Source organism: Ptiloglossa arizonensis, chromosome 10 (assembly GCF_051014685.1).
Source record: "Ptiloglossa arizonensis isolate GNS036 chromosome 10, iyPtiAriz1_principal, whole genome shotgun sequence".
In the NCBI taxonomy this organism is placed as follows: domain Eukaryota; kingdom Metazoa; phylum Arthropoda; class Insecta; order Hymenoptera; family Colletidae; genus Ptiloglossa; species Ptiloglossa arizonensis.
This window is the reverse complement of record NC_135057.1, coordinates 6897059-6909497: the sequence shown is the minus strand read 5'-3', so window position 1 is coordinate 6909497 and position 12439 is coordinate 6897059. Positions and strand designations below refer to the sequence as shown.

Here is a 12439-nt window from a genome sequence, read left to right as displayed (position 1 = left end):
ATTTTTATTTTGGCTTCTCTCTGGAATATTCATCGAAATGTAGAATTAATTTCGTAGAATCGCGTTGAAATTTATAGAAAGAGAAAAAGGAAACTAAGCACACGATGCACTTTGTATCGTTAATTTTATATTTCGTTGAATTGCCTAAAGAGTACCTAAAATAGACGACACGGTAAACAGTGTTATAGTCGACGTAGAAAACCACAAGATGAGACGTTACTCCCTCCTCGTTTAACGACACAAAGTGCAAAAGATACGTACGTATATGTATACAACGAGTGCTTTTCAGTAGTGTAAAGAGCGTAAAATATTTCGACAATCTATTTGGGAGGTAATTTAGCGAAAGATGTTTCGTTTAAACGTTTCGTTCCGAGTACTCGCGCAACCTCGATAAGTAGAAGTTTAATTGGCGTCGGAATAAAATCACGAGCCGAAAGTATCAGCCGACGATGACACTGACGTTGTAGCTCTTTTTCTACTCGAATGTATACTCGAGTGTCTGTTATAAACCCATAGGATTAAACGGATTACTCGTGTTATATCCGTTCGGATTAAAAATGGATCAAAATTTCTCGTACCTTTCGCACTGATATTTCTGTCGTAAATGGTCACGTTCTTCAAAGCTTAAAAGTAACATTTATTCTCTAAATTATCGATCTACCGAGAAATCAAAAGACCGATTTTTCCTACTCGAATTCATTCGGTTGTTCATGAAGTAATTTCGTTTTTCAAAATGAAGAATATATAAATTAATAAAATGTTCCTACACTCTAAGAAGATCGTGTTTCATTTCCACCAAAAAAAAAAACTATTGGGATGTTCGGAAAGTCATTTCGTTTTTTTTTTTTTTGGTGGAAATGAAACACGATCTTTTTAGAGTGTACGAACATTTTATTAAATTATATATTCTCCATTTTGGAAAACGAAATGACTTTCCGAACAACCCAATAGCTCAGTAAATGGCCGTACCGTAACATTGGTACACGTGATTATAAATATTTACAATATTACGAGTACAATCATTAATCAATATTTCTACAAACCATTAAAACGTAAAAGATCGCTCGCGTCGTAAATTAAAAATTGAAAATTTCTCGTGCTTTTCACAACGATTATTTCTCACCGTGAACGATCGCAAGGTTTAAGGGTTAAAATTGCGTTACGTGTGATCGTGTGATTTAGTCATCGACCGATTCGTGGTACCAAAGTTTCCACGTGGAGCGAGTAAAACTTATTCTCGTCCCCGTGGAAAGCTTCGATCCATCTCGCCGAGTCGTCGGTAGTCTCTTCGCTCTCGTTATGAGAGAGCCTGTACACCGGTATACAGCCGCGTAGGTACATATTCCACGGCGTGGTCGCGGCGAACGAGGAGGTCCGCTAGCCGCGCGGCATAGAGCGAGAAAAGAGGGAAGAAGAACGAGCGCAGGGGAGGGGGAAAGAAAGAGCGAGGAGCGCATCGAGTCACTGGGCTAGTGGGGCCGACAGAATGTAGCCCATACTACGGTACCGTCTCCCTCTTTCTCGCTCCCTCGTTCCTTCCGTTCTTCCTTCCTTCCTTCTTTCCCCACCGTGGACGCTCTCTCGCTCCCACTGCTCGCCTTCCGCGTCGTCTTGTCTCTGTCCGCGCTACCCCGTTTCTCCGCTCGTTGCGGCTCGTCTAGAGGGTGTAGCCGTAATTCGCGACGTAGTCGGCCTAAAGGAGGACGATCCAGACGCACGAGAATAAATCAACCACACGGAATAGAATTTATCCACAGATTTTGTCCATGATGCAAAACACATTTTGTATCATTCATTTCTCCCCGAGAAGAACGATCCAGTGCTCGAAGACGCGCGAGTATTGCCCGTTGGCGTTGCAACTCGAACGACGCAACGCGATATCAATGGCGTCACCTGTGTCGGTGGTCGTGCACCACGGCGGGAATTGCTTTCCGACCGGAACGCATGGTGTTTTTCATCGAATTTCGATTTTCCTCGAGCTCGCGGGAACGTTGTTCGATCGCGTGACTCTCGAATGCGAAAAGCGCGCGCGAAATCTTACACGGTTGGACGAGGGAATCGTAAAACGTTGGTATATTTGTGTACAGAAAAGCGGTAATCGGAAGTCTCTTTGACAATTCTGTATATAATTCAGTGAAAATTGTTTCAGACTAACGCAAGAATTGAGACACATTTTCGATTTCTAGAACCGGAAAATTCTTTTTTTTTCAATTTCTAGAACTGGAAAATTCTTTTTTCGCGAGAAATGAAGATGAAATTCGAACGATCGTCGAACGGTTCGAAAAGTAAAAGACTCTCGCGAACGATCCTCTATTAGTCGATATTGAACTCGTTGTCGACCAGTAGCAAACAATCGATAGAATTTGTAAAACTTGGACAAAGAAATTTGAAACTGGAACAAGGAAAATTTTACACTTTCGTCGGAAGAACGTTCGATCTTTACCTTCCCGAAAATACGCAACGAAAATCGGTCCTCGAATCGATTTCCTCGGAACCGTTTTTCTCGAAATCGTCCCGTTCGCGATACCATCGTAGGCGAATCGACGCTCGCCCTCATCATTGCCCGTATTTCGTCTCGTGGCCCGATTCCTCTTTCGTTGAGCGTGTTATCCGCGGGATCGGCGTGTTTGCTCGCGCACTAAATGCAGCAGCGATACGGTTCGTTAGCGCGTTCACCGTGCCCGGCCGATCCAACGGAGTCGCCCCGACGCGACGCAACGGGCGAGCAATTTTTTCGCGCGCACTTTCGTCGCGCTTGTTGCGTAACACGCGTGCACCGGCCGCCGCGCACGGCTCGCTAGGCGCGTCGCGCGTTCTCGCACACGCTGGCACCCACACGCGTGCACGTAGAGCATCGTACGCAAATTACAGTGACACAGTTCATTACACGGGTGCGCGCTTGTACGCAGACGTGCGCTCGCTCGCGTTCACGGCATACAAACAGTCTTGGATGTGCCCGAGCTGTTCACCCGGTTCGTACGTGTTCTTTGTGTGCAGGTAGTGCACAAAAAGCTTGTACGTACACACGTGGAAACGGTGTACACACGCGTATACGTGTGTGTGTATATACGCGCGCACACGTACCACAGAAGCGCTCGTTTATTCCCCGACGTCGTATGTACGACACGTGCACACGTACACGTGGAAATGTGAGTGTAGGCGCACCGCTGCGACGCTTCCTTCCACGGTGAATCCCACCCTGCCCCAGAGAGGCGCGGGCACTGTAAAGCGGCATGAAAGCACGGAATAGACTGCCGGTGGATGTGCTCTGGTCTTTCTCGGTGTTTGTCTGTCTGTGTGTGTACGTGTACGCGTGCACGTGTCTGTGCATACACACAGAGTCATACACACACACACGGGCGGGCGTGAGCGAGCGAGCGCGTACGGCGGTATATAGGCGGGTGGGTGGGTAGGCAAGGCAGGCAGGCTCGGCTGGTGGTCGCTCGGTTGCGAGCTTCGCTCGATAGCAAAGTGCGGTTCCCCTCGACACGAGCTCTCGTACTTGCAACGCGGCAGGATTAAAGGGGAACAGACCATGTACGGAAATGCACGATCGATGCGCACATGTCTGAATTTTCGTGTCAAGTCGTGACCGATCGGCCACGAGTCTGCGGTAACGTTGATCCGTTCCCCACTCCTAGACGAAGAGGGAATACTACGTTGCGTTTCGATTTTCGCCGGATACTTCCTCGTGGATCTCGAGAAACAGTTTTGTCTGTTCTTTTCGAATATCGCCAAGGATCGTCGCGGTATTTAGGGTGGTAGGTTGACGTACGATGGAGGAGGCTACTCGGATCGTGCCGTTATCGCTATCGCGGGGTGAAAGAGAAACGGGGCGCAGAACAAGGGGAACACGGCACCGGGTAACTGGAACGTGGACGCCGTCGAGTAATTTTTGAGCAACGCGAACCATCCGGAACGAATTATTCTTTTCAGGATCGATCGTTCTTTCTGTCCGTGAAACGACATTATGATTTACAGAGAGTATTCATTCATGGATGTGCAGATAGCCAGAAAATAATTAGAACGTGAACAGTGTCGAGTAATTTTTGAGCAATCGTATGATCCAGAACGAATTCCTTTCAGAATCGATCATTCTTTCTTTCTGTGAAACGACATTATGGTTTAGAGAGAGTATTAATTCATGGGCGTTAGATAGTCTGGAAATAATTTTCAGAGATTTAGTCGAAAGGCGACGAGTGCTCTGACGCGAATAACTAGAACTTGAACAGTGTTGAGTAATTTTTGAGCAAGTCGTATGATCCAGAACGAATTCCTTTCAGAATCGAACGTTCTTTCTTTCTGTGAAACGACATTATGGTTTCGAGAGAGTATCAATTCGTGGATGTGCAGCTAGCCAGAAAATAATTGGAACGTGAACAGTGTCGAGTAATTTTTGAGCAACGCGACCGATTCAAAATGAATACTTCTTTCCAGGATCGATCTTTCTGTCTATGAAGCAACTTTATGGTATAGCTGGAGTATTAATTCATGGACGCGTAGGTAGCCGAGAAACAATTATCAGAGATGTATTTACAATCGTTTCGAAAGGCGACGAACATGGTAGTGAGTCTCGCTACGATACGGATAGCACCGAATCACTTTCTATTATCATTTACGATCGTGAACGACTCGTAATTTTTTCCAAGATTTATCGCTTTTTATCGGTACGAGTTTACGGTTTAGTTTAATTTATGGAAGTAGCCAGGAAATAATTTCCAGAGATACGTATTCAAACGAAAGGTTGAAAACAGAGTGAACCGTTCGTAACGAGAGAAATTCTGTGGCACGAGTAACTAGAACTCGTTAAGGTTTGACCAACACCTGACCCTATACGAATCGTAATTACTTTCAGGATTGATCTTTCTTTCTTTTTACGACCCAACTTTATGGTTTAGCGAAATTATTAATTCGTGGATGAGTAGATAACCAGGAGATAATTTCCAGAGACGTGTATTCAAACGGAGGGTTTATAACCGAGCGAAGTGTTAGCAACGAGGGGAATGTGGATGAGCATGGAATACATTTTATAGTAACTGACGCGTCTGATCCAGTACGACTCGTAATTCCTTTTAAAACAGACCATTCTTTCTCTCTACTTATCGTCTATTTCAAACATCAATTTGTCTACACGAACGTGCAGACAATCAGAAAATAAATTTCCACAAATGCCTATACAATCGAAAGATTTGAAGTTCGATTAATTTCTACAATAACCAACGCAACTTGGTACGACTCGTAATTTCTTCCAAGATTATATTCTCTGCTCCCTACGACACAACCGTATCGTCCACTCCGAGCATTAATTCGCACACGTGTAGACAATCGGGAAATAATTTTCAGAGAAGCGTTTACAAACGATTCGACGCGTTTGAAACAGAGAGCAAGCTTGCAATGTGGTTCGATGAAACTTCGATGGATCTTTCGCGGGCACGAGGCAGCCAACGGATCGTCGAGACGTATTACATCGAGGAAGATGGCTACCCTTCGACACAAATATTTCTCTCGATATAAATACTACTCCGTTCACCGAGCAACACATCCCGCGAAGTCGCGTCCATCGTATGGCGAAGCGATCTACGATATTCCAATTCGGTTCGGTCGGTAATCGGCTTTGCAGTCGGAATGCAACTTTGTTGTTTTCCTTTTTGTCGTAATGGGATGCGACGTGTTAATTAGATTCGCGATTTAACGGTGTGGGGCGTTCGCGTGGCAAGTGCCACGAAGCGAACCCGAAGGCAGACGAACGTGTCAACCGAACAAACGTAACTGTCACCCGTAGACACGTGCGTGTGCCGCTTCTGGTTTTATCCTATCCTCTTACACCTCTTCTCGTCTCGCGTGATTCTCCTCTTACATCTCGTGCACGTGGCGCGTGTAATTGTTATCTTTCCCTCTCCCGTTTACGCTCAGCTACCAACCGTTCGGTTCTAATTTCACCGAATTCCTCGCCGATGTAACTCTCCATCCGAACGCGAGAGACGCGCGTGCATTTCAATGGTGTTTCGCGAACAGCCACGGTGCTCGAAAATATCCGAGCCAACGACGCGTGATTTCAAACGTTGGGTCGATAGTCGATAGAGATGTATTCATCGTTAAAGTTCCGAATGTTCGTTTTCGTTCGCGGATACAGTGATGCCTAGTTTACGGTTCGAAAGTTCCGAGTAACTTCGCGACGTGTGTCCCTTTCTCGACCTATCTAAGATAAACAAACGTATCCGAGTCGAGTATCATTATCTCGCTCGCACTCGATACTTCTCGCGAACTTTTTAACCATACTGAGACCAGCGAGAACACTTGGAACAAATCCCTCGATAAGTGTTTCGATGCAGCACCGATCCACGGACCGTAAACACGGGTGTGCTCGACGTGAAAGTTGCAGATCTTCCAAAAGTTCGATTTCATTTACGGAAAAACGAAAGATCGACGAAGTAGAACAAGAAATACTTTTTCCTCCGTTATATGTTCCCTTTTTCTGAGACCTCGAAACTCGAGGTTCGTAGATTAACTCTTCCCTGTTAATCTACGTCCAGAATCATGGTATCGATGTTTGTGTTTCATCGTCGAGATCTCGTTTGTAGAGCAGTGTTGTAACCTTCGTGGATTTCTTTACACGTATACAGATTTTTATCTCGTTTACGAATCTACGAATCTCAGAACGAAAACCACGGACTTCCAGTTTCGGTTCACGTTAAACGAATCGATTCCAAGTGCTCCGTTACAGGACGTCTGTACAAAATAACAATTCATACAGTTTCACACGTACGATAACGATCAGTGCTAAATCCGTGCAAATCTACAGATTTGTCTATTCTAAACACAACTCTAAATTTCTACTCGCAATTGTCCATACAAAATTATAAGAAATTCCTACCGATTCAATTCCAAAGCTTCGTAAATAAGCACACTACCCTCGTAGATTTCTTTTCTAAGTAACAATTACAAGATTAGAAGCATCTATTTGTACGTACGAAATCGTAGAAAATTGTCATCAACTTAATTCCGAAATCCTCTAACGGAGCTGTGTTTACGTATTTTCCACGAGGTATCCACGGAATCCCTAATCTCGCGAATCCATGACGACGACGAAGCTGTTACAGAGCGTTCTGTTCGTCAAGGATCATAATCACCCAACGACGTTAACGTTTCCCTTCCGCGGTTTCGATTCCTCGAGGATACGCGTCAGGAGCGAGCGAAACGATGACCACCAAGGGGGGTACGAAGACGCTGACGAAACTGTTTGCAGATCGAGGATCATCGAACGCGAGACGCCTCGGGCGCCATGTCACGCGAGGTGCACGCAACGAGGGCAACGAGGCAAGCCAGCCACACCACGATCGTAACGTCGTCGATCGCGACGAGTCGGCACGGCGTGCTTCGACTCCGCGGCGACTAAAGGCCGGTCGGTGGGACGTTCATTAGCCAAGGTGCCGACGATACTAATAACAGCGGAGAGGTGATACGCGGTAAACCGTGTCACGCTGTGGCGTAGGGCGAGTTGGGGTGGCGTGGAGGAGGCGGAAGAGGAGGTGGAGAAGGAAGCGGACGATGATGGACTCGGTGTTAACGTAATGCCGGCGAAAAGAGGGAGGTGTACATAGCTTTTTTTGTACAGTTCGAAATCGTTGACGATAATCGGAAGTGTGCTGCCCAGGGCGACTGTGCTCACCTAGGAGGAAGTCTCGAACGACCGCGCGGCGAAAATCGCAAACGTCGAACAAAACGAAACGTGGGTCTACCTTGTTTCGTTGTCTCTCGCAAGTGCCGGTCGTCGTCTCAGTGCCGTGAATAATCGAGCTTAGTATGAAATAAAAGAAAAAAATACGGGGAAAAAATTAATTAATTAAAGAAACGAGTAACCGTTAGGGGAAGAATATATATATATATATAGAGACGCCGCTTCGCGACGGTGGATGAACGGCGAGGTCGCGGTAATCTAAGCACACGCGTGTATAGAAGATTAAAGAAGAAGAAGAAAAAAAAAAAGAAGAGTTACGATAATTTTTGTACGCGGAAAAAAATAAATAATTAAATTCGACAATACCTGAAACGAAGCAATCGAGCCGATCGACGGTACACGCGGCACCGTGGTGATAGATCTCGACGCTGTATAAAGTAAGTGCGCGCGCGGGGGAAGTTTGTACGTGGTACGATCCGCGCGAACTACGTGTGGTGGTTGAACGATCGAGCTCGGTACGTAAACGGGATCGGTTCGGTGTGAAGCATCGAATAAAAGCTCGAGCTCGAGACCGACGAAGACGTCATTTCGGGTGGCGTCGCGGTGCCCCGCAGCGGATGTTACGGCGAGCTGGTAACGAGTGCCGGGCGATCTACGGGAGTGGCAGCCTGGAAGAGACGAAAGGCCACCACCACGGCGTTCAACATGTTCGAGATGTGGAGCGCGGTGAGTTCCAAGCTGGAACACTCCGCGACCTCCTCGGGCTCGCCGTTACCTCTGACCTCGCACGCACCGCAGACACCGCACACCTCGTCCGGGAGCATAAAAGGTAACGAAAGAAGCTCCGTTACGGGAGACCAGAGACCCGGGTTCCCACGCGGAGGCCTGAGCGCGTTCGACGACCATTTCCAACGGAAAAGAATCACGCGCGGGGCCTTACGTCCCGCGCCACACCGCGCCTCACCGCGCCACACCGGCAATTCTCTAATTCCGATCGTGTCGGAGAACCGTTCTACCAGGCCCCGTGTTTCCACAACGTCCGTTTCATAATAAGACGGTTCCGTACCCGATGATACTTACCGCCCGCGTCTACGACCCCGCGTGTAGTTGCTTTTTCTTTTTTTTTTTATTTACAAAGCGGAAACTGTTACTCGAATAACTCGAGAATTATTCCTTCTTTTCTTCGTAGACGTTCTCTTTCTTATCTGTCGGCTGATGACCCTTGTTGAGAGTAGTTTGTGTATCGTACGAGAGGTAATGTAGATTATGAAATGATGAGTTTAAATGATCTGTTTGACAACACGGAGGATATGGAAAGTAGTTTCGTACGGGACACGAGGTAGCGTATGTCCTCCAACGAAGAATTTTTATAGTTTGATTTAATTACTAGACGAAGGGTATACGAAAGTAGTTTTGTATCGTACGAGAGGTAGAATAAGTCACCAAAGGATGGATTCTATCTTTTCGTTTCCAACCGAGCGGCAAAATTACCTACAAATATTAAAATACTAAAATACGAAACTCCTCCGGGTGATGAAATATTTTTCAACATGTTTCCACCCTGAACATGTGTCCACCGTTCTCTTTAGAAGTTTGCAATACACATTTTTCTAATTTCCTTTCCTACGTTGGTGTTTCTACGAGATGTTTGATAAATTTCTAGGATATTTTATAAACATCTATACAATCTCGCGTGTTTACGAAATATCGACGATTAAAATAAGTTATTCAATTTTGGTTCTGGCTACGACACAACGGCAGAGAGAGAACCAGTTACTACGTGAAATCGTTGTTCCTGTTCGCCGAATTCGAGGCAAACGAGGATAAAATTGCGTAATAGATTTTGGCAACTTTTCTCCGGTAGCTACGTTTCTAGACTAGGAAATTTACGAATTAAATTCAACGAGTGAGATCGTCCGCGTTCGACGAACGCCGCGCGAAACAATGTCAAATGTTTCACGGATTTGACATTTTCCACGCTTCGTCTTAAGAAACGATTAAAAAAAAAAAAAAGCGCGATGATACTGCGGAACCCGAGTTCCCCAATGTCGATGAATTTGCATCCCCGTAAGTGGAACAGAATCGTTCGATTCGAGCGTGTACGACCGACCACTTACGCGCGGGTTCTACTTACAGTAGATTAGGTTCGTCGGTGTCAGACGCGGCCGTGTAAACGAAAGATCGTCACGAGAAACGTATCGTCGAGAGGCTGGAAAATTTGTACATTTTTACACACCTTCGTTCACCATTTCGTGGAACGATCTTTGTTCGAATTACGCGCCGAAACGTTCTCGTTGCATAATTGCGCGCGAAGAAACCGCGTTCCGCGAAACTGGAACGGGCTGTATCGTCGAATCGATACGAGATACGGAAAAAAAGGGTACAGGGAAAAATTGAACGGGCTTGCACGCTCTAAATTTCAGTGTCACTGTTACGCATTTAGGCGCACGCAGCTGCGAGGTACACTTGCACCTGTTTTTCCCCCTTAACGTTCGAATGCTACATGCACGTTTTATCGCGAGGACGTCCAGTAGGTATGCAGGTTCGGTCGTTTATTGTTCCCTCGGAGAATTAATTAATTCGTGTAAATAACCGTGGCGTAATTTTTCTTCTCTTTTTTTTCCGGGAAGAACGAAACGAAATTCGAGCAACGGAGGAACTTTTACAGGAACACGTATCGACGTAACCGCCATGTTTCAACTTTAATGTCCGATAAACGTGTCGAAATTGTCCCGTAACTCCGAGGGTTTGTCGCCATCGATTGTTCGATCTCGTTATCGTGCAAGATTGCCCGAATTGATCTCAAACATTGGCCAGGTGATCGATGTTACTTCCAAAATGATCGGACAACCGGATAACGACGATACGTGGACGTAAATATGTATCGATTTCCGCGGACGTGCGCGTGATGCGGACCGCTGCCGCAGAATTGCGGAGTGCAACGATTTTGGACAATTAATCCGGAACGATCGTAACGATCCGCGGGCACTCAAACTTTCGTCGAATATTTCGACCCATTTTCTTTTTTTCTCGCGCTCCTCTCCGATGCACCATTACGATTCGTTAATCCGCGAAAGAAGTACCGAGTAAATAAACGAAAATAATCTCCCGATATTATCGATCTTAGGTACGAAACGTTTGTTCTCTAATTACGTAGGTTAACGAACCGTGGTTGTATATCGAAACGTACCTCGAATAGGCTGGAAACGTTCGATAAATACCGAACCGTGCTTGTATCGTTGCAATCATTCTGGATTCATTTTCTATCGCGACCTTCCGTATTGTCGGAACAGTCGAGTAACACGAGAAATTATACCCGAACGCGTTGGAACAACGTTTACGGTGATTTAATTTTCGTTTCGGAAAAGAATGTTTATTCCAGCGCACGGGAACGTCGCTCCGATAAAGTAAACGCGCACGGTGAATTACATCGGGTCGTATGCCAGTTTCTAATATTAATATTATCGCGATGCTAGGAATTTTCTACGTTCAATTGTGCCGTCGAAAAAGTCTAAGAGAGAGTGTGTTCGTTTGGAAACCGACAACGGGAATACCTCGAGACGTTTCAAAACTGCTTTTACGATGTCGCGAATCGCGCACCGTCCCGAATACAAATACGCGCTGGAAGCACGGATTTCCCGAGCGTATTGTACGATACAATAGTTTCTTTTACAAAATCGTTCCTGGAAGCGGTTTTAAATTATCTTCCGTTTTCTCTTTTCTTTTTCTATTTTTCTCTTCTTTTTTTTTTCTATTCATTCTTCTTATTTCACTTTGAATTTCAACGATCCCGGTGCTTCTGTTTTTTTTTTAAATTTGATACCGTATATAAGCGTTCGATCGTTTAATCGGTGCCTTGTTCGCGATCGGTTTAGTATATTTACGTGTTTCTTTTATTTTTTTCATAGAAAATGTAATACGTGTTCTTAAGAAAACTTCCGTTCGGAATCGAGACATAAAATTTGATACAATCGTGTGCACCGTGGTGAAAAACGATTGCAAATGTATTTACTTATTTGGTGGTAAGCAGCTGCATTTAATATGAAGAAAGAAATGTGGGAAAACGGAACGGTACAAGTTCCATCTTGAATTTCTAAATACAGTTACGTTTCACGATTCGCATTTTCTAATGGGAATATTTTGCAAATGTTTAAACCGAGATGCAAATTGGCGCTAAATTACGTAACGTTAACAACATACCGATTTTACCACTTGAAATGCGAGATTATTCAACATCGACTTGCCGTAACGTCGTTGAACTTAAATAATCGAACGGTTCGCTGGCTCGAGAATCGATTACTCGTTTTACGTGAAAATCGCGATACAGGTGTCCCGTTTTGTTAATCGTTTCACGCGTACCGATTTTTCAAGTGCATCGAACGTTCCGATACAAAACCGATCAAAACCGTGAATAAATATTCAAATTCTCGAACAATACAACGAAACGATATCCCACGAAAATTTATAACGATCGTGGATCCGTATCGTTGCGAATTTTATTTCATTTCGATCGAAGTAATTCGAATTCAAGTATTTTTACACATCGCGCGATCACAAGAGAAACATCAACGAGTCGAAGTGTTTCCATCGGGATATAAATCTCGCTGGTGGAATTTTTCGTCGCGAAACCGGCAAATTGAACCGTGTCTCGAGTATTTGAAAACTATTAAAAAAATTATCAACCCGTTTCGTGTCCATCGTGGCACGGACATCGGTTCGATTTCAAATTCGATTGAACCGCGCTCTAAAATCTCGAGGAAA

The 12439-nt window shown here is 45.1% G+C and overlaps 1 protein-coding gene across 4 annotated transcripts in view; it reads left to right on the top strand.

Moving 5' to 3' along the window:
- The window catches only part of LOC143152444 (putative nuclear hormone receptor HR3), a 190042-nt gene that overhangs the window by 65239 nt on the left and 112364 nt on the right, over positions 1-12439 (top strand). The window contains exon 1 of one of the 4 annotated variants that reach the window (XM_076322574.1): positions 7461-8507. The exons of the other annotated variants lie outside the window; for them this stretch is intronic. Within the exon in view, the coding sequence (XP_076178689.1) occupies positions 8384-8507 (124 nt within the window). The 5' untranslated portion in view covers positions 7461-8383. Of the gene's footprint in view, positions 1-7460; positions 8508-12439 lie in introns of those variants that run through there. 4 annotated transcript variants of the gene reach the window in all.